At 34.5% G+C, this 23,683-nt stretch overlaps 1 protein-coding gene across 6 annotated transcripts in view; it reads left to right on the top strand.

Moving 5' to 3' along the window:
- Positions 1–23,683, top strand: part of CNTN1 (contactin 1) — a 376,715-nt gene that overhangs the window by 317,743 nt on the left and 35,289 nt on the right. For all 6 annotated transcript variants that reach the window (XM_035255799.3, XM_054238172.2, XM_035255801.3 and 3 more), the window contains 6 exons: positions 3,671–3,741; positions 6,437–6,671; positions 9,698–9,801; positions 14,683–14,869; positions 17,370–17,482; positions 18,620–18,776. In XM_035255799.3, coding sequence (XP_035111690.1) covers positions 3,671–3,741; positions 6,437–6,671; positions 9,698–9,801; positions 14,683–14,869; positions 17,370–17,482; positions 18,620–18,776 — 867 coding nt within the window. The remainder of the gene's footprint in view (positions 1–3,670; positions 3,742–6,436; positions 6,672–9,697; positions 9,802–14,682; positions 14,870–17,369; positions 17,483–18,619; positions 18,777–23,683) is intronic.

The following is a 23,683-nucleotide window of genomic DNA, read 5'->3' as shown; positions in this document are numbered from 1 at the left end:
TGTCAATTTGAGCTTTACAATTGAAGGAAAAATAAAATCTTTTAGGCACAAGCAAGTACTCAGAGATTTTATTACCACCAGGCCTGCTTTACAAGAACTTCTAAAAGAAGAATTATATATAGAAAGGAACAACCAGTATGAGCCTTTCTAAAAATACACCAAAAAGTAAAGAGCATTAACATAAAGAAGAGTTTACATTAACGAAAGGATAAAATAGCCAGTTAATATCAAATGGCAGTAACCCTAAATTTAAATCGACTAAATCCCCCAGTCAAAAGATACAGACAAAATCTAAAGGTATATCTAAAGATATACAAAGACTCAAAATAAAGGGTTGGAAAAAAACTTATCAACCAAATGGAGAGCAAAAATAAATAAATAAAAAGCAGGAGTTGCAATTCTCATAATTAATAAAATAGATTTCAAAGCTACAAGGATACAAGGGTAAAAGGATTCATGTAATAATAAGAGATCTTAACACCCAGATACATAAGAACCATAATGAGATTTAGATTCAACGAGACAGAAAATTGATAACGATATGCAGGACTTGAACTCAGATCCAGAACAATAAACTCAATAAAGCTCTCCATTTTAAACACACAAAATATACATTATCCACTTTAAACACACAAAATATTGATTGGCCATTATTGATACCTATTTCAGGAATGAAGTAATATTTCTTTTTCCCTCTTTTTCTCTTTTTCCCTCTTTTTTTCCTCTTTTTCTTTCTAAAAAAAAAAAAAAAGAGAGAGATGGGGTTTTGCCACTTTGGCCAGGCTGGTCTCAAACTCCTGATCTCAAGTGATCTGCCCACCTTGGCCTCCCCAAGTGCTGGGATTACAGATGTGAGCCACTGTGCCAAGCCTATTTATTTAACAGACAGTGTCTGGCCATGTGGCCCAGGCTGGCGTGCAGTGGTGAGATCATAGCTCACTGCAGCCTCCAAGTAGGACCATGGTGTGAGCCGCCACTCTTCCTATCAGTGGGAGGAGCTGCATGGAATGCAGAAAACTGAGGGTGGTTATATTTGGAGACTATCATTCTTACCCACCCCTCTCTCCACTTCTTCAAATCTCTAAGACACACTCTTATCCTACTTCATGTAGAAAGCCTTTCCCATCATGCTAGTCCATGGGAGCCTTCTATGCTAACCCAACTCTTAGGGCACCTCTTATTATACACACTTGTTATTTTTGTCTTTCGTCATTTACTGCTTTGTGACACTTTTTGTCACAGGTGTCATGAGACACTTGTTTAAAAGAAAAACGTAGAGACCAAATGGCCGTTTTCCTGATGGTAGGACAGTATAGAGACTAAAATTTGGTTTGGCAGGACATTTTACTCCTAATTATTGAAGGCAGAGTTTTCCCATTCACAGAAACAGTGTATAGCCTGGTTTCTAGCAGAGAGGGATAAAAAGGGGAAAGAATTAGGAAGCTAGGGATTTTGGTAAAGGACTGACAATGTGCCTCATGGAGAGGATTCTTATTCCACTAGGTGGTGCTGTTGACCTTGAGATGCCGTGTGCTCTTTATACCAAGGGCAGAGTGACCTTGACATGTCATGTGCTCTCCAGACCAAAGGTGGAGAGTGACCTGGAAATGCCTTGTGCTCTCCAAATCAAGGGCAGAGACAGACCTGAAAATGCCATTTGCTTTCCAGACTAAGGGCAGGGAGAGATGCTCTCTGTGGGGGTTGGGGGTGCCCTCTGTTTCTAGAAAATCACAATATATTCCTTGGGCTATATCCCCTGTTACTATGACATTCCCTGATCTTGGCAAACAAGATTTCTTCCTGAACTGTAAGGCTTCCTGCACATCACATACACAGAGAGGATAAGAGTTATGACAGTTGCCAACAGGAAAGGAAGAAACTATGATAGGAAAGTTGGAGATCCTGTGGCCAACACCACATCAGGGTGGTCAAAGGCTGGGGTCAATCCAGTAGCCTTTGGAAAACACAAGGGAGTAGCCCCAGCCAAAAATCCTCTTCCAGGCCCACATGACAGCTAAGTCCTCCATGAAAGGAAGCTGGTTCAAACATGGCTAATATGCGAAGCGACCCATCGGTACCTGGTGGATTCTTTATGTTCCCCCCAGTAAGCCTGTCCCCCAAGTCTTGTAAGGGTGGCAGCCAGGTTGTTTTTAAATGCCTGAAGTGGGCCCAGTATTTTGTTTGATTTGGTTCTAAAATGGAGGCCAATAGCCTTGGAATGGAAGGACAGATTTGGAGTCTGCTCCTCTACTCACTGTTTTGATTAATGTTGTACCTTGGTACCCCAGATGAGGTCGCCAGTATGAAGTGGCTATGCTGTCTGGGTATATTCCCTGGAATTCATCATCTCACACCACGAAAATTTAGGATGTGGATACACACAAGGAGTTTAAGAGTGGAGGTTTAATAGGCAGAAGAGAAAGAGAAACAGCTCTCTCTCTAGAGAGAGTGGGGTCCCCGAGCAGAAAAGACTAGATGTCGGTGAATGTGCTGGATTTTATAGTCAGGTTTAAGAAGGCAGTGTCTGATCTACATAGGGCTCAGATTGGTTTGATCAGGTATGACGTTTACATTGTGCATGGGGAAGGCTGGTTGCTGCACCCTAATCTTATGTAAATGGGCTTTCCAGTTGATTGGTGCTATCTGGTCTGCTTCTTACTGTACATGTGACTGAAAAAAGGGAAGATGGAGCCACCATCTTGAACATGTCTAGTTCTTAGTTCTTGCCACCATTCACCTATGCAAGCTCCCAGTTTGCTTGTCTATGTCAGCAGCTCAACTTTGCAGGCTGCTCTTTCTTAAAAAATGATTTCAGGCTGCTTTTCACTAAAAAGCAAAGCCTTACCAAGGACTCCCATATACTTACTTTCTTCGTAAGTGATTTCTTCTAAACTCCTATATTGGATACATGTGGGTTGTTAAAAAGTGATTATGGAGTGAAGTACAAAAAAATAATAGCCATATATCAGTTCTTTCATGCAGTTCAGTGACAGAAAAGGGAGCAATGGCTTGGGGATTAAGAAGAAAGAAGTAGACAAATATTTTTAAGGAGACTACAGAGGCTCTTTCTAGCAAGGGAACTGAGACTACAAGATGATGTAAGAGTGGAGGAGGGAGTACTTGGGCGTCACTGATGGCACAGTTTCAGAGAAAAGTTGAGAAAGTAAAAATAGAGCATAAGAGACAATATTAGATTTCTAGTATTTATAGATATTTGGGGAAACATTCAATACAAATGCATGGTTTCTTAACATAGATTTGTAGAATGAAGCATAAAACTAACAACAGTAAGTTGTTAGAAGTTCATAGGGTTCAAAAGTAAAAGTGGCAAAATCTTTTTCCAACAGAGTCTATGTTATCTTTCAAAATCATATTAACTGAAAGGACAGAAAGAAAAAGATGGAGAGGCAAATTTGCTTTGCTATCCTTTGCTGAGGGAAATGCGCACATTTCCTGTGGCACCAAATCAATTTTTCTCTTGGCAGACAAACAGATTATTACAGCTACTGTGAGCCATTGTTATTATAATTGTGTTGATCGTGTGTGCAGTGTGTTTTTCCTAAAGAAAAAATTTGTGGTTTCTGTGGTGAATACAAATTCTAACACCAGGAAAAATATATAGTCCCTAGTTTTGTTGTTTTGAATATATTTGTTGGTTTGTTTGTTTCAGCACCAAATGTGGCTCCATCAGATGTAGGAGGTGGAGGTGGAAGAAACAGAGAGCTGACCATAACATGGGCAGTAAGTATTGATGAGTTGCACATACTATAGATTGCTTCATAAATCAAGTTGAAAGAGAAAGCCCAATGCACAAGCAAGAATACATTACTATTTTCTTTTTCTTGAATGCATGTCAGACTTTATCTGGCTTACTGTGGCTTAGTGTGTAGTTCCTATGCAAGAATAATCCTGGATGGTAACATGTCTGTTAGCCTAGGTGATTAAACATTCAGCTGTCTCATTCCAGGGATACTTTGATCATTGTATTCTGGTAATCTAATTGTAATTTAAAACGTTGTCTATGGACATTCTAAATTCCAAAGATTCCATTTACAAACTTTCTATCAAAACCCATTTTAAATCTGCCTCCTCACTTGAAGCTAATTTTGATCACTGGTGTAAGGTAGCATGATAGGTCAATCTTAGAAGTCACCCATGGGGCTAGTTACTGAGGTATCCAAAGCATTTTATTACAGTTTCATGAGTCAAAGGACAGTTCTCTATCAGAGACTATAATCACTAGAATATAATACATCTTAACTGAATTTTGGAAACAGGAAAGATATTGGGAGGGGTGGGAAAAGTTGTTATAGGACAAAATTGTCTGACTTAGACACCTGGCATTTATCCAGATAACATGGTTTATATAGATTCATGTATTCATTAAATATGCTTAGTGTTGGATCACTGCAGATAGTCAAAGAGCAGAATTTAGGCTCCAAATGACTGTATAAAAAAAATGACAGGTTTTATTATTTGCATGAGTCAAACTGATTTACTTCATAAGTGAATGTTTAGCAAAACTTGGCTCACTATGTGCTTTGTATTCATTTTTATGCTTCTCATTTAAATCACATTTTAAAGCAAGATTTAGTGAAAAAATCCATTTGCTAATCAAATACTATAAAAATTAAAACATTCCGCTTTTTCTCTTATGGCTTGATTTGATTTTTGTAAATTCTGTGGATATCTGCTATAGAATAAGATGGGCTTTTTTTTTTTTTGAGACGGAGTTTCGCTCTTGTTACCTAGGCTGGAGTGCAATGGCGTGATCTCAGCTTACTGCAACCTCCGCCTCCTGGGTTCAGGTAATCCTCCTGCCTCAGCCTCCTGAGTAGCTGGGACTACAGGTGTGCACCACCATGCCCAGCTAATTTTTGTATTTTTAGTAGAGACGGGGTTTCACCATGTTGACCAGGATGGTCTCGATCTCTTGACCTTGTGATCCACCTGCCTCAGCCTCCCAAAGTGCTAGGATTATAGGCATGAGCCACTGCGCCTGGCCAAGATGGACCTTATTAAAAAATTCAAAACTGAAAATTCTCCTCCAAAGATTCAAATTCAAGTTTCTGGAGATAGAGCCTGAGAGTTGTTGTTTTTGAAAGCTCCATAGCTGATTCTGTTATACTCTAAATTCCAAAAACTAAGTAGAGAACTATCAATAAGAAAAATGTTTAAACCATTGTAGAAGTGTTAGGCTGTTCTATCTAATAATCTAAAATCACAGATCTATTACTATATTGTGCAACCATATCCAGCTTCTACCATTTGATCTTTAAACATTTCTACATCTTCCTAATGTAAGTATGTCCAAGCAATAATGTTATATTTACTTCAAGGTTTTGCCTCAAGCCATCTTAAATTTTATTTTGTGGTTTAAAAAAACGTAAATACACAATCTGTATATTTACCTTAATTGTTAAAAAGGGCTAACTGGCAAGTACTCACTAGAAGTAGCTGTAAGTCAATATTTATTAATAATAGATGCTTAGGCCTGACACAGACTTCTTCATAAGGCAATTGACATGGGTGCTAATAAGAAACCTTGAGAAAATGATGAAAAACCAAGCACTTGCTTTAGCACTGGGGATAGACAGAGACCCAAAGCCATCCTCCTACAAATGGCCTTCTTCCTCGTCACCTGCTTTTATTCCTGTGACCAGTTTCTTTTTTACCACACAGTAGATATTCTAGAGTCTTGTATAACTCTCCTACCATTGCCTTTCAGTTCTAATGAAATTCATTTGCTCATCCTTTAAATACATATTATTTGAAACCCTGTTCTAGGCGCTAAAGAGGTAAACAAAACTGGCAAAAACTCTGCCTTCATAAAATGTGTATTCTAGTAGTTGAGAGAGACAATAAAGTAGATAAGTAAGTATAGATTGTGTGAGGGTTAAAGAAAAACAGTACGCACCGGGGTGGGGCATGGGATATTGTGGAAGGAATCTTGCAATGGCAGAACCTGTGGCCAGAGAAAACAATGTCAAGTAGGTGATTTTTACCTCAGGAAAGTGGGGAGGTGGGAGGAGTACCATGACATCGAAGAGAACATTCTAGGCAGAAGGAACTGAAGTAAAAAGGCCCAGAGCAGGAGGCCTCTGAGGTGTTCAAGGAGAAGCAAGGCCACCATTTGGTAAATAAAGTCATCCCATGTTTGAGCATGTTTTTCCTCTGGCATTTGCAACCAGCACTAATATATGGACTGAATGTGTTTTTACAAAGAGCATGCCTCCATGTGTGTTATTATCCCCATAGGATTCCCTCAGTTTTTTACTATATTAAAAATATATATAAATATTTTTTATTTATAATAAAATAATAATAAATAAATATTTAATATAAATATTAAAAATATAAAAATATAAAAAATATATATATAAAAAAAATTTACCTATATTACTGAAACTTACTCAATATTTTAATTTCTATTTAGCCTTTGTCAAGAGAATACCACTATGGCAACAATTTTGGTTACATAGTGGCATTTAAGCCGTTTGATGGAGAAGAATGGAAAAAAGTCACTGTTACTAATCCTGACACTGGCCGATACGTCCATAAAGATGAAACAATGAGCCCTTCCACTGCATTTCAAGTCAAAGTGAAGGCCTTCAACAACAAAGGAGATGGACCTTACAGCCTAGTAGCAGTCATTAATTCAGCAGAGGATGGTAGGTCAAAGAAAGTCCTTACTAAGTGAAGAGGGAGGAAAACCAAATTCTCTAACAGCTGTTTAGTTTGCTTCCTTTCAGGACTGACTTACTAAGACCTTTTTATAGCATTATGCATTTAGTAAATGAGTACTATTTTAAACCAAATTAAATGTCAGCCTCTTCATCTAAATGATGAGAATGTTGCTAAAGTCTTTTTTATCATTTAGCTCCTGCCTATGGTATTAGAAAATCCCCATTAAAATAATTGGCTTAGCCTCCCATTTCTGGGCTCTTGATTCTAATTTTGTAGTCAGAAACTCTTCATACTTGAACAGAACATCACAATGTCTACATATTCATAACATTTATAATTCTATAACATATACCTTATTTGTAAAATGGCCCAAAATTCTAACTTAGAAATGCATGTAACTGCAGCATTCATATAACTTTTTATAACAAGAGAGAACAAATTTTGTTAAAGGGAATCTAGACATAATTATATGAAAAAGTGGTCAGATAGTCAGTTGATATTGTTTTCTTGAAAAGGGAAAAATTGTCCTATAGGACATTTATGGAAAAAAAAAAACAATACTAATACTAGCTCTTTTTGTTTTTTAGAAACTAACTTAACTAAGCATGGCCATAGGGGACTTTATATGATTATACAAATGATACACAGTTTTAGATTAAGCATAATTACATTATTTTCTCTGATTTTCTGTTTAAGCTGCTATACTTTTGTTACTTATATTTCTGTCAAAAATAATACCTTCTTATATTTCTTTATTACATATGTGCATTATGTAAATAATGCCTGGAAAAGAAAATAGATATGTCATTGCCTTCTGATCTTTGGCAATGATACATTTACCCTTGGCCAAATTTCTCCTTGCACATGTGTGAGAAGCACAAGTGGAAGAGCTGAAAAACTAAAGCTGTGTGAGGAACACTTCTGTCCTTAGAGGAAGTGTGCTCAATTGGTTCACCCAACTTGCATTATTTTTACTCCAAAACAGACATTTAGCCATGACTTAGACCTCAACAGAAATTCTCACATGTTCATCAGTCACAGGATTATTAGTTTTAGTATTTGTTTAAAAATGTAACATATAACTAAATCATCCTATGATCTTTATTTTATTAAATGTCACTTTATTCTATATATGTATCTCAAAATACCATGTCTATCTTAAATATACATCAATTGATTTAACAATTATTAATATAAAAGGCAGTCATTTATATATCTAAGTATATATGTGTGTATATAAGTATATATGTATATATTTAAAACATATACTTTTTACTGTATATATTTTTACTGCATACAAAAATATGTGTATTTGAATATACTGTGTGTGTATATATATATATATATACACACACACATATACATTTACCTTTAAGTTAGCACAATCAAATACATTCAAAGAAAAAAAAGTAGAAATAATTTATTTATTATCAAACAGTGGAAAAGTCCTGATGACAAACTTACATTCTCTATGCTTGAGCTCATTCAGCAGAAATATAACTTGGCCGAGCGTGATGGCTCATGCCTGTAATCCCAGCACTTTGGGAGGCCAAAGTGGACAGATAACATGAGGTCGGGAGTTTGAGATCAGCCTGATCAACATGGAGAAACCCTGTCTCTACAAAAAATACAAAATTAGCCAGGTGTGGTGGTTCATGCCTGTAATCCCAGCTACTAGGGAGACTAAGGCAGGAAAATAGCTTGAACCTGGAAGGCAGAGGTTGCAGTGAGTGGAGATCACACCATTGCACTCCAGCCTGGGCAACGAAAGCAAAACTCCCATCTCAAAAGAAAAAAAGAGAAAAGAAATATATACATATACATATACATGTACACATACACATACATATACATATACATATAAAACTTCAGTCAGGTTTTAAAATTTGAAGAACATCAGTACATCTTACACATAAAATGAGTATCTTAACCATTTTTACAAGTTACCTTCTCACCTTTTTACTGCTTTACTTGATGCTAAAGTAAGCTTTCAGGCAAATAGCTTGTCATCTAGTTCGTCATGGCCATTTGTATTTAATTATATTTCTTTCCTAAATATTTTATGAGTTTCATAAAACTTGCATGTGTTGAAACTTGTGTAAGTGTTAATCTCTTCTTCTACTGCTGAGAAATCAATCATAATGCTACAGGTTTGCTTTGATTTGGAAAGGCAACAGTGTTCATGTGTAGAACATTTTTAAACATTAAATAGGATTATGGCTTTTTAAATGAAAGACAATAAAAATTGATCACCCCTGCTTAAAGCCTTCATTGGTTTCTTTGTGTAAATTTCATAAGAGATGTAAATTACTTTTTTTCCCAGAACAGAGGCCTTTTAGATACATATTTGACTTGATGCCCATTTGGAAGATTAGACATATAAAAGCTTTCTTGAGCCCAGGAAACAGTGGATGTCACAACTTGTTTCAAAGACTCTTAAAATTTTTTTTAAAGATCTTAGCTTGAACTTAAAAAGGGAATATTTATTTTTAAATTGCTGCTTATAGTTTACACAAATAGCATATAAGAGAAAATGTATTATATTGAACTATTTTCTATACTAAATACTAAATTTGCTATTTCCAGTAATATAGAGTTGATAGCTAAATATTAATAATTTTAATTTGCATCAACAGGCTTTCTTAAGCATATCAGTTGAGAGAATTTTTTTAAAAATTAGTATTGTTTTGCTTACAGATATAATAGAAATTAAAGGAGCTTTCTGTATTTGGTAAAAGTGCGTGTGGGCATGTGTATGTGTATATGTCTATATTAACAATTTTGTATATGACTGTGTGTACATCTATCACTAAAGCCATAAAATAAAGTAACAGAAAAAAATACAGGAAGAGGTAATAAAATCATTGTGCTTGTGTCCATTTGAGAATATTAAAGCTATTTTAGAAAAAATTAAGTACGGTGCAACATCATTCATATAGCAAATAATGCTAGTTGAATTTCTTAATTGTAAATATCTCACTAATAATGTAATGTTCTCATAAAATTTCAGCTCCCAGTGAAGCCCCAACAGAAGTAGGTGTAAAAGTCTTATCATCTTCTGAGATATCTGTTCATTGGGAACATGTTTTAGAAAAAATAGTGGAAAGCTATCAGGTAAGTTCAATTTTTATCAAAGTAAATACATTTATTCATAAATATATAAGCCTCAGTTTTCAAATGTATTTTATGTTTCAATGCCTCGTTAATTTATGTGGCAACTAATACTGTATTCTCTGTGTCTAGAATTGTGGTCAAATATAAGTTAATTATTAAGAATAAAATGGGGGTTCCTAACTGGCCTAGCCAGGGGAGATGTAAAGAAACCTAAGTCCTGGGAAACAACTGTCCAAAATACAAACTATGGCAATAACATTTACAATTCCCCAAGGCATTTTTAGGAAAACACTCTCATAAAAAGCTGGTGAATCTCAAGTTTTTTGGAAATCATTCTGGTAATTTATAGATGCATCCTGAAAATAATCACCCTCTTTGAGTCCATTTCAAAAAGTTCTTCCAAAATAAATAATTATAAAATACCAAATATGTCTTATGTTATCTATGAAGTAACGATCAAAATGACCCAAATAAAACTTCCCTGTACCTGAATTTTAAAGAAGCAGTAAGAGTCAGCCAGATACAAATGAGGAAGTGTGTCTTCGTCCAGCAAGAACTGGAAAATCGAAATAGGAAGGTAGTTGGGGTCTTCAATACAATGCTATCACAATTTAGACTAAATTATGTAAAAATGTGAAATCATCTCACATTTTTAAGTGTAAGAAGTGAAAATTCAAAGGAACTGACATGATCTTACCTTTAAAGATGAACAAATGAATACCAAAGAGATTTGACAACTTGCTTTGGTTGTTACTTACAGAAAATGTCAGAGCAGTGTCTAAAACTCGAGTTGTCAGATACAAAGTTCAGGGATTTATTGCCACACCTCACAGACTCCCTTCTGTTTCACTCAGGGAGTGCTGTCTAGGGCTGCCCATCCACCCACCCCACTCCCCTAGACAGCTTGCATTCTCAGCTCCAGCACTCTCCCTTCTCCCTTGTCCATGCAATATTAGTTCCATGAGGACAGGGTATTGTTTTATTCTCAGTGCCATGTAAGAACAGTGCTGGGCACCTGGCAGGCTATAAATAGATATTCACTGGATACTGATGGGAATAAAGAAGTATGAGTAAGTAAAGTGTTACAATTGGGCTTTCTCAAGACCACGTTTCTGAGATGTAGCTGTAGAAGACATTCATGTCTTTGAGCATACACACCCAGACTGACAGGAAGTTTTTTTTGTGTGTGTGTGCAATAGGTGATAATTTGGGAAGATATTAAAGAGCTCTCAGACCATCTGTTCAAGGGTTCAGCTGAATTTACTACAGAACAGAGAAGAGTGGACTGGGAATCACTAGACTGAGAATATCCAATATTCATAATGTACTAACTTGACAATTATGTTCACAGCTAGTAGAAAAGGAGTAGGAGACCCGGCGCGGTGGCTCACGCCTGTAATCCCAGCACTTTGGGAGGCCGAGGCGGGTGGATCACGAGGTCAAGAGATCGAGACCATCCTGGTCAACATGGTGAAACCCCGTCTCTACTAAAAATACAAAAAGTTAGCTGGGCATGGTGGCCCGTGCCTGTAATCCCAGCTACTCAGGAGGCTGAGGCAGGAGAATTGCCTGAACCCAGGAGGTGGAGGTTGCGGTGAGCCGAGATCGCGCCATTGCACTCCAGCCTGGGTAACAAGAGCAAAACTCCATCTCAAAGAAAAAAAAGGAGTAGGAAAAAGAGAAGTTTGCTAGATGTTACGAATTCCTATAATAACTAAGTCTGAGGTATCTTTGGGAGAATATATCAATGTGTAAAACTTGGAAAGTCAAATTTTGGATCACAGGATTTTTTTCTTCTTTTGTGTTATTTCTAACAAATAAAAATTGAAAAAAGGATAATTTAATACATAACCCATATCACTGAGTCAAAATACCAAATATATGACATATTTTACTTTATTTAAAACATGCTAGAAAGTTATATATTACTATGTCAATGCCAAGAATTATATATTGACTATTTTCTTACTTTTAATAAGAAGAGGACAAAGGAAATATGATGTAGGAAGCAACACAGTGGAACCAGTGATTCAGATAATAATTAAATATGCTCTTTTGATTGGGAACTAAATGTTGGTTAAGGATTTTCAAACAGTCAGTAAAAAGTAATTTTTACCAAATAAGATTTTATCAAACAATAATTTCAAGGGAAAAGTATGTACCATGAGGAGTTCATCTCACAGATTTCTGACCTTTTCCAACTTCACATTAAGTAGAAACTTATGAGCTTTGTCACTGAGCAAACATGGATTTATATTTCAGCTCTGTCACTTAAGAATTCTGTAGAAAATTAATTTGAACTTCCTGAGTTTCTTCACCTATAAAGTAAGAAAGTAGCCACTGTCTCATAGAACTGTTATGTGAGAGATATTAAATAACTTGTACTTAATGATTTTCCCTGTTTATGTCATTGAGCATTCAAAGATGGTGTTGATGATGATAACAATGATGATGGTGGTGATGAAGATGATCATGATGATCTTAATAATTAAAAGATTGATAACACTTCTTGAGTCCGTATTGTGCTAAACACTCAATTCGGCTCATTATATTAAATCCACATGACTTAGAGGATAGAAACTATTATTATCCCCATTTTAGAGATCAAAGACTTGAGGCTTAGAAATGTTTGTCTGAGTAATAATTGTCATAATGAAAGTTTAATCCAGTTCTTGCCTCTCCAGACAATGTTTGGTTAAAATTGCTGAAGGTAAATCATACAATTATTCTTTTCATTCATTCTTTCTTAAAATCCTTTTAAGCCTTTCACACAGGGTCTTGAATATCAGAGAGACAAGCACGAACACTTAGAACATCCGTATTATTTATTCTTCTGCAAGAAATGCTCCTCTGAAGGTGGAGGGGGGAATCTTGACTGACTATAATGTGGTTATTGTTTCCATTTTAAAATATGATGGGAGAAGCAATGGTTTAACAAGATAGATTATAGTGAAAACTAATACCCCACTGCACTTCCTATGAAAATGTATGATGGATCTATATTTTTCTGTGCATAAAGACACATAGAAAGAAAGCAGCACATTAAAAACATAAAATATAAAGCTGGGAAGTCCTGGCTCCTGCCTGATTGACATCATTTCAAGGTTCATTTCCTGAAATTTCAAATGAGAATTGTGAGCAATTGAATCTAAAGATAATCTCCTCCCTTGTGGTTTTAAAGTGTATCTTGGTAGACTGTTTATGTCATTTAGTGTTTTTTTCTCTTACTTGGTTAAAGAGCTCCCCACTCTCAATCTTAATACCCAGTGAGTTTTTCTACAGTGTAGGTAATCTAGAAGAATACAAAAAGTCTTTCTTATCAAGGGCATTTGGAACTTTGGGCTCCTGCCCAGGAATCTTCAAAAGGCTTAGTCTGCTCACCCAGCAGGTAAAATATTCACTTAATTTAATACAAATAAGTAAAATAGGTTACCAGTAATAATGAATGCAAAAACTTTTACCAGCTGAATTGGAAATTAATGCAGATGACTGATTTTACAGTCATCATAAAAGTTGAACAATCCTGTATAGTCTATTCAAATGTTTTTAAAGGTTAAATTATTATAGTAAGCAGAAACTGATATTTAGAAAGTGCTTTATTTTCTTATTTTGGAGAAGACATCCATATTAGTCTGAATTTCTTCTAAACAAAGCCTCAAACAACGATGTGGAGAAAGGTTTTCATTATTGTTGTTTTCAATATGATCCTAGGAAGCAGGAATGAGGAAAAGATAGAGTTAAACAGGAAAGTGGGGAGCTCGGAAACAAAGGTGCTATTTGTCTTGTTGGCAACCACTGTGGGCAACTGGTACTCCAGCCCTTGAGACCTTTGAGGACTTTTATAAATGTGGCTCTGAAACTGCCCTGCCTGGGATGAAAGTGAAAGCATTCATCCACTCCTGAATGTTTAGAAATGTGCTCATTCAACATATAAACCTCACTTTTGCCAAGTGAATTTGAGCCATCCTGTTGCATTTCATAATGGTTTCATACATGTTTATGTAAATAAAAAGTGCAGGATTATTTTATTAGACATTTTAATCTAGGCATTTTGGTTAATTTTGAAATTACAATCCTATTATTTTATAGACAGGGCATCTAAAATATATATTTTTTCATTCTATTCACACCTTAATTATAAATTTTTGATGCAAAAAAACAGTGTTTATTTAAAGAATTAAAATTATAATCTATAAGTTTTCTTAAACTTTAAGGGAAAAGAAATCCTGTAATTATATTGCAAAAGCAATCATTTCTAATCACAAAGTTGATAACATTTTTTAAAACATTACTTTACAGGTAAATAACTGACAGTTTATCCAATTATTAGATGTATTTCTTTGATATCTAGCTTATATATGGGTTCAAAGGAAATAACTTACTTCTGAAAGGGGCTAGAAGAAAGTATTACGTTACCATGTTTTAGGCCACATAGTTGACTATTTTTATCAAGAAAAATTATATTCTGCTCCAACTGCTTTAAGAATGGGTCAGAACAAGTTTGAAATCATGCAAACAGAAGCAAAACAGGAAAAAAATGATAAAAATTACTGTGGCTAATATGTCCAAATGGAGACCACTTTTATATTTTGAAAGTTAAGTCTGCTGCAAAGTTTTGGGGATTTTTTATTTATTTTTCAGTCAATGTAAAAATATTTTGGGCAATGAAGTGACGTTGATTTGCATTTGGCATCTTTACTCATTTCTACCCTGGGTGCCCTACTATATTGTAAAGCTGATAGATGGGTACGTATCATTAGAAAGGATTTGAAATTATGATGATCAGCCAACACCAATGATAACAGAAGTAGTTGAATACAACTTTTCACAACTGAAGAGTCTAAATCGTGGCAGAATATAACTCATCCTGAATGTTTGCAGATTCGGTACTGGGCTACCCATGACAGAGAAGTAGCTGCACACAGACTTCAACTCACCAGCCAAGAGTACTCGGCCAGGCTGGAGAACCTTCTGCCAGATACCCAGTATTTTATAGAAGTTCGGGCCTGCAATAGTGCAGGGTGTGGACCTCCAAGTGACATGATTGAGGCTTTCACCAAGAAAGCACGTGAGTTTCACATTTTGTTTTTAGACTTGTCAAAAACTACTATTTGATTCCATTGTGATAGGAGTACATTTGAAGGAAATTTCCTAGCTAGCTACCTGACCACATTTTTCAATGATATCCTTTACAGCCACACAAAATTTCCCTCAGAACAAGAGTTACTATAGATGATGAAAAAATGTGAAAAATACCTTCATACATTAAATATTTCATTATAGAAATAAAATTAGAGAACTGCCCTTTTGTAAAGGCTGTGCTCTCAAATTTTTACCATTAACTTATCTTCATCCTGTGTTTATTAATTTAAACACTGTTTTCATAAGAGTACATCAACAGCATGTGAAAACGAAAATTTTGCTTGTTTTTGCATGCTTTAATTTATAAACCTCTGTCATTGTATGTTAAGTGTCAGTACGTGTTAAATGTGTAGCACTATGCGAATTCTCTAATTGTTGTATGTTCTAGTGCTGTTTTATGTGGTTCACAAAACACTACCATCTATCCCTGCTCACTTTCAGGTTATTCTAATCTTTCTGGATTCATTTTGATATCTCTGTTCCTAAACCAAAGTTGAATATATAAAAAAGGACAATTTGTATGCAGGACTCTAGGGAATGTCTCAAGAATCTGAAGATGTCATTACCATTACAGTTTGCAAATTTACGAAGTTCGCTTTGGGACAGAGACTCTCCCAAGGGGATGATGGATGTAGTGGCAAGAGCTAGAATTTGGTGTCAGACATGTTTGAAATCTATCTCTGCCACTTGCTAAATGTATGACAAGAGATCAATTACCTATTTAAACCTCAGTTTCCTAATTTGTAAAAGGAGCATGCATTTCTTTGTTCTTTTTCTATTTGTTCATATATTTATTCATTCACCAAAAATATGCTATGTACTCAGCACTATTCGAGATGGTGAGGATAAAAAAGGGATCCAACCAGTCCAAGATGCTTTTCTCACATGGTTTACAAGTTAATGGAAGGAGACAGAAACATCAAACAAACAAAAACTCTGACAAATAAATAAGTGGGATTATAGAGATGACAGGGCAATAAAATGAATAAATGGACATAATGAAAGTGACTTAGATGAAAGTGATATTCTGATTGGGTGGCCAGGAAAGGCCTCTTTGAGAAGATGCCAGTTAAGCTAAGATTTGAGTGATAAGTGAAAAGATGAACGCTTTAGACAGAGCCTTAAGGTTCTCTGCACGCTAAGTAGTACAAAACCTTAAGGCGGAGAGTGCTTGAAATGTTTTAGGTGTTGCAGGCATAGCTTCTGAGTGAGGAGGAGGAAGAATTCTGGGGCCCAATTATGGAGGACTTTGTAAGTAATTGTGATGAATTTGAGTTTTTTCTAAACGTGATAAAAAGCCATTGAAAGATTTTAAAACAGAGTGATATCTAATTTATGATGTCATTAAAAAAAATTATTCTGGCTTCTGGACAGAAAATGGATTGTAGTTGGTTAACAGTGAAAGCAGAAAAGCCAAGTTGGAAACTATTTCAGCAGTCAAGGAGAGAACTGATAGTGGCTAGCACTAAGCGATAATGGAGATAGAAGTGGAAAGTTATCTGGAGGCAGAGTTAACAACTTGCTAATATGGATGTTGGCAATGAATGGGATGAGAGACTACCAAATTTTTGCTTGAGAAACTAGGGGGGTTTGGTGTGCCTTTGCTGACAATGGCAAAGACTCAATGGAGAAAGATTTGAGGATACTTGACATTATAATACATTTGAGAAATGTATTACATTTAATTATATTACATTTGAGAAATCTTTGAGACACTCAAGTAGAGATAGGGTGATATCTGTCCAGATAGAGAGACTCCTAGCCACATATGTCTACAGGTTAAAAGAGAGATTAGGGCTAGAGACAGAACTTCGAATATTTAAAGCCATGGGCCTAGCTGTCAGTACTTAGGGAAGATCCACAGAGAGAGTAGAAAAGGGTGCATAGATGAAGTCCTAAGTCATCCAACAGTTACAAGTTGACAGAGGGAGCCAGCTAAACATGAATAATGGGAAGGAACAGTCCATGAGGTAGAAAGAAAACCCAGTTGTTAGGATTGGAATTTAAGAAAAAAATGAGAGATTCAAGAAAGAAGATGGTCAGTTCTGTGAAATACTCCAGAAATGTTAAATTTAAAAAAGAATAAACAAGTGACATTCGATTTAGCCAAGTGGAGGTGATTGATAACCTTGTAAACAGCAGTTTTGAAAGACTGGTAGAGAAAGAAACCCAAGTAGAGCATGATGAGAAGAGAATAAAAGACAGTCATATTCCCTAGCTCACAGGGCCATGGGGTACATTAAATGGACTCATGGTTGTAAAGTGGTTAGCATAGTGCCTGGCACATAGCAAACACTTATTAAAATTAGGTGATGGTGGTGTCAGTACCACTATCATCAGCATTACAATACCTGATGCAGTAGAGTATGCAGAACTGAGATTGGATATTTGGTGACCACTGATTACATTATTACTACTTTTCACAGCTCCTAGCCAGCCTCCAAGGATCATCAGTTCAGTAAGGTCTGGTTCACACTATATAATCACCTGGGATCATGTCGTTGCACTATCAAATGAATCTACAGTGACAGGATATAAGGTATATAAAAGATTACTGGATCATTAGTTACACAAACTTCATTCTTACAAATAGCGATAATTAATGTTTTCAATTTTTCCTGTTCTAGTGAAACCCATTCAAGCCCTCCCCCCACCTTTTTTTTTTTTAAAGATAGAATCTCACTCTGTCACCTAGGCTGGAGTGCAGAGATACGACCTTGATTCATTGCAACCTCTGCTTCCTGGTTCAAGTGATTCTCCTGTCTCAGCCTCCTGAGCACCTGGGATTATAGGTGCCCACCGCTACACCTGGCTAACTTCTGTATTTTTAGTAGAGACAGGGTTTCGGCATGTTGGCCAGACTGGTCTCGAACTCCTGACCTCAAATTATCCACCTGCCTCGACTTGCCAAAGTACTGAGATTACAAGCATTGCCACCACGCCCAGCCCTATTCAGATTTTTTATTCTATTTAATAGTTGTAGGGCAGAATCAGCTGACATAGTGCCATGATACATTTTTAAATGGAAAAAAATGGTCTTCAATGAATTTCAGCAAAATGCTGTGTCAAAAGATTAAGATAAATGGAATACTTTAAGGATAGAATAAAATAATCAAAGCTCTCTTAAGGAGGAGAGAGAACGAAACCATTTTTGTTTGGCAATGATCATAATAGTGTTGCCCTGCACCCAGCAAACTCTTTGATAAACTAAGTTACTGTTTATAAATGAACAAAAAGAGAAAAGCTTATTTTAAATATAGTCTTTATATCATACACTATCACATTTTTCACTGAGTACCAAATTTTGTGGAAAACAGTAAACATAAAAATTGAGAGGCAATTTTCAGTCCATTCCAATATATTTTAAAAGTCCTCATTTTGGATTGTTTTCTTAAAAAGACACATTCTTTCCATATTTTTGTTTTGGGTCATCTCAAAAAATAAAATTCAGATGCTTAAGTCACATCTCCTTGGATAGCCTAAAAAATTGCAAAAATCAATTATTGTGAATTGAAAATAACACTTTTTCTTCTAGTTTTAAATTTATTTTTTCCTCTAGTTTTAAACATTAATTTTTGTTAATAAAAATGTAAGCATTTTTATTCTGGTTTTAATGTTAGGGCACTGGCTCATTATTATGATTTTACTGCATATTTACATTTCTATATTTGATAAGGTACTCTATAGACCTGATGGCCAGCATGATGGCAAGCTGTATTCAACTCACAAACACTCCATAGAAGTCCCCATACCCAGAGACGGAGAATATGTTGTGGAGGTTCGCGCACACAGTGATGGAGGAGATGGAGTGGTGTCTCAAGTCAAAATTTCAGGTGAGTCTTTTAAGACACATTGAAACTAAGTATTTGTGAGTTTCTACACCCTATGGATTCCCAAGGTTAGGATAAGCCTGATATTCACACCTATGTTTGTATTTTCTGAAGTAGATTTAACATATCAAGGATGCCATGAAACTTGGTATTTCTTCCCTTATGAGTCACAAAAGTAAGTCTGTGACATACCACATACTTGTTGATTGTTATCTGGATGTCGTTTAAATCTTTCAGACATAAGATGAACCAGTTTTCAGGATCCAATGTACAGTATGGGATGTATTAGTTAATTTGATTGTGGTAATAATTACACTATATATATATATATATATATATATATATATATATATATATATCTTCATGTTACTCACCTTGAATATATTTAATCTTTGTCAATTATTTTCACATTCAAATAAAAAGCACAATTTTCAAATAAAAAGTACAATTAAAATGACATAATTTATTGAATACTATATAATACTAGGCTATTATTTAATAATAAACAACCTTCTCATATCAAAAGGAAATACACTGGGCTATTTTTAATACTCTTCTAACTTTCTTTCACTTTACATATTATTAAAAAACACTAAATTTTAGCCCCTTTGCCTTTTTTTTTCTCTATCTTATCTATTCCTTTTCTACAAATTTTATTTCTGACCACTTTGTTTTAGAAATAAATATATTTGAGGCAGTCATTCTTTTTTGATGTGTAGCATTCTGTTATTTAATTTTTGATATACTTTTTCTAATTCTATATGCATGATAGAGTTTAATCATACTAAATCTCAATAGATGTTAATTTGAGAAATATATGAGAGGCTATGAAATACTAGAAGATCCTAAATCAAACATGATAATAAATAATTTATAAGAATATTTCATTAATCTGTACAACAAATCCCATGACACAAGTTTACCTGTATCATAAATCTGCACACGTACCCCTGAACTTAAAAGTTAAATTAAAAAAAAAAAGAAAAGAAAGTTTGCTGATTTGATCTAAATAAATGAATATTCTATATATTAAACTAACAAGAAATCCTTTAACACAAAGCTGTAGTATTTAATAAATCCTACCTTCAATTGTATGCCATGTTTTTGCAAAATTTGCCACAATACATATATACATTCTTTTCAAATCCAAATAAAACTTTGAATTTTTTAGTTTAATCATCATTTGTCTTTTCAGAAAATATAGTAATTATAGAGTTGTGAAAAAAAAGAATCATGTTCCAAATACCCTAAAATAGCTACTGTTAATGCTTAGTTGAATTTATTTATAGTCACTCTTCATATATGTAATTTCAAGTTTCAGCTTTCACTTATTTTGTAAATTTTATTTAAAATTATAAATGATGTTTTTTCCAACAAATATGGAAACTCATTAGTTTTTTAATTATATATAATAATTTTAGAGTTCATTTTCATAAATTCATCTTCAGGTTAAATTTAAATATAACACAAAGTGTTTGAGGTTGCCAAATTTCTTCAAAAACATTTACTAATTTAAATATCTATTGTTGTTTCTATCAGTGCTTTTCTCACTGCACCACTCTAATGTTACTTGCTTTTTAGTTATTGCTAATTTGACAGGAAAAAAAATGTATTTTTTTTTTGTTTTGAAACATTTTCTAAATTCAGCACTTTGCAATACCTTCAGCAGTTTTACACCTAGTGGAGCTATGCCACAAAAGGAAATTACAGGGAAATATGGCCATTATTTCAAGGAAGATAAGACACAAAATCACTAAATAAATTGCCCTTGAACCCTGGTCCTTCCTTCTCTTGTCTAGAAGCCAGCCATAGCAAGCTTTTGCTCTCTGTACTCACCTTTGGTTCATCATTTTTTGTGGAAAGGAGAACCTATCTGCTTCTGGGACTGAGACGAGGTTTTTAGCAAGAGATGCTGTAGCGGTGATGGTAACCTTAGCTATCACTAATGGCACTGGTAAATGTTAAACAGTTGAATCACTAGGGAGAGGGGTAACCTCTGTTTACAAGGTTTGCCAATTTCTGTGGTGTAAATGTTCTCACCATGTGAGATTTCAAGCTTCCCAAGTGATGTCACTTAATGTGGAGCTGTGAAGAGTTGCGCAGTAGTGCATCATTACATGTAATTGCCGCCATACAGATACAATGAGAACCTCAAAAACATTGACAGCATTATAATATAGTAAAACAATTAAGAATTGATATTTTTCTGAGTATTTATTACCTTTGTTTTAAGCTTTTAAATTTGTTTAGATAAATTCTATTTTAATAATTACATGTTTAACACAATGCTCATAAATTTCCTAAAAATTTCACAATTGGATTTTGGGGGTTGCATTGGTTGACTTCAACATACCACAGTTGTAATCTGATGTTTCTATATAAATAGCTCATATAAAGAAGACAGAGTATTTTTTTTTATCTCAAACTTAGGATATTTTTCAAATTTTTCTCTTTTTGTCAACTAATGGACAACATTCTTATTGATTTCAGAATTTCTATTATTTATCTCTTATTAAGACCATAACTGTACAAAGAAATTGTAGAATTAACATTAAGAAATGTCAGATGCTTGGTGAATAATACCATTATAGAATATTCTTGTTTTTAAGTTGGATTTTCAAATCATTTAAATTATTTTAATGAGGAAAATGTGTAAATATAAACAAAAATTACAGGATTTCTTCTAAATTTAAAGACTCTTAGTACTTCCTTTGTTTTGGTTTTCATGCCCAAAATATGTAGCCAGGATTATAACATACTACTAGATTTTAATCTTTATAAGCATTATGCTATTTGCTCATTCATTCAACAAATAGACATTAAATGCCTATAATACAGCAGTCACAGTTCACATATTTAAAATGTGCTAAGGTTTATATATTTCAACATCTTTTCCTGGCCCTGCTGCAATTCTAATGATCCTCTTGCCTCCCAGTGCTGGCCGCCTAAGGCCTATTATCTATGCAACAGACAGACAGATCTTTTAAAACACAAATCAAATCATGTAACTCTCCTCTTAGAAAGATGGCTCACAGGTAACATCTACATTTCTTACTGTGTCCTATTGTGGTCTATATGATCCACCCTCTTTTTCATCTCAGTTAAATGCTTTGTTCCTTTCTCTATTGACATTTCTCTTTGTGAATACACTAGTGTTATCCCTGCCCTGAGGCACCTGTGCTTGTTCTTCCTTCTGCCTGGAATTCTCTGGATCTTGGCACGTTAGGTTCATTCTCATCCTTGTTTCCGTTCAGATGTCACCTTCTCAGAAGAGCTCTATACATGGCCAGCAATTAAGGTAGTGGCATATTCTGAGTAAATCTTCCTAATATTGTAGCACTGTTTTAAATCATAAGCACTTCCTTATATCATAGCATTTTTCATAATATTAGTTTATATGTAAAGTTATTTATTAATTTTATTTGTTTATCATCTTCCTCCATCCTTACTTGAAGCTAAACTCCATGGGAGCAAGCTCTTGTTTGCCTCAGTCAACCTTTGAATCTCCAGCACTTAGGGAACTAATCTGGCATGTAGCAGGGTTTTGACAAGTAACCGTTGAATTGATTCATGATTTATGTATAGAGAAAAGCTCACTAACAATAATGTGAGCAACTTAAAACTATAGTTTTCATCTTTAGAAAACTGATAGACTTCCCCATTAGGTATATAAATTATATTATGTCATGTGTTGATCCACAAATTTGATTCTTAAAAAAATTAAGACTTCTTTTTAGACATATTTTAGAAATCCTTTTAGGTATGGTTATCTGTAACTGCACTTCTCTCTGACTTGAACACTTATCTATTGCTTTAATAACTTATTCTTTATTGAATATTTGTAGTGCATATCAAGGCAAATGTAACACCACAAATGTTTTGCCACATGCACACTATCTCTAGTAAATTCTATATTGCCTTTAAAAACCATTTTTAATAAATTATTGTGAGAAAATTAAGTATATATATATATATATATATATATATATATATAAAGAGAGAGATTATTTTGAATATTTTCAGTAAGGTAATTTGGATTACTACATATTTTCTATAAATTTTAGAATATCAATTGACAAAAATCCTTGGTCATAAATAAATATCCACAGAGAAGCACACATTTAATTATGTATAGTGAACATGCATATTTTAAGTCTATTTTTCTTTTTAGTGTTAAATAGACTACAGATAGCTGAATCAACAAAGTCTTTTCAGAACATTTTAGAATCTGAATCTTTTTCTAGGGAAAGAAGTCGTCATTTAAAATTTGTAATGTAGGAGTAACGTGATCAGATTTTCTCATTTGAAAAATTATATTGGTGACTGTGGAAAACATGTATAGCAGGGGAATAAGATGTAAAGAGATGAAGTACAAGGTTATTTCCATAAAAGATTGAAAGATAATGATGTCTTGGACTGGAAAGAAGGCAGTGGTGGATGTCCGGGATAGATTCTAAAACAGCCGGGCATTTTTTCCATTTGATTTAAAGTGACTATATATTCATTTTGTGTATTTTATCTTCTAATAAATCTGTAATTTATCCTGATGTTACCACAGATGATGTAATCTGAATATTTAACCTAATATTTTTGTAGACTCCAAGCTATTAAGTTAAACTTAATAACCAAACCCACTGACTTAAACACTATAATGAAAAACAATTTTGTTGTTTTGCTTTGTCCTCTTCTGCTCAGTAGCAGAAGAAGAAAGTCTAGGAAACCAGTTTTTGGGTGGAACTTTTTCATGTTTAACTCCATCACTGCCTCTGTGCTCCCTTCTCCACTCCCTAAGTCTTGCAGTATAAGAGGGACAAGAAGTTAGTGGGATGTTTAAATTCAATTCATACATTATTAATTTTGGGCTGTGATTAAGACACAATCGACATGCTGTCTCTTTAATCATCTTAAAA

Source organism: Callithrix jacchus, chromosome 9 (assembly GCF_049354715.1).
Source record: "Callithrix jacchus isolate 240 chromosome 9, calJac240_pri, whole genome shotgun sequence".
Classification (NCBI taxonomy): Eukaryota; Metazoa; Chordata; class Mammalia; order Primates; family Cebidae; genus Callithrix; species Callithrix jacchus.
Note: the sequence above shows the minus strand (reverse complement) of the source record. Positions and strands in the feature narration are given on the sequence as shown.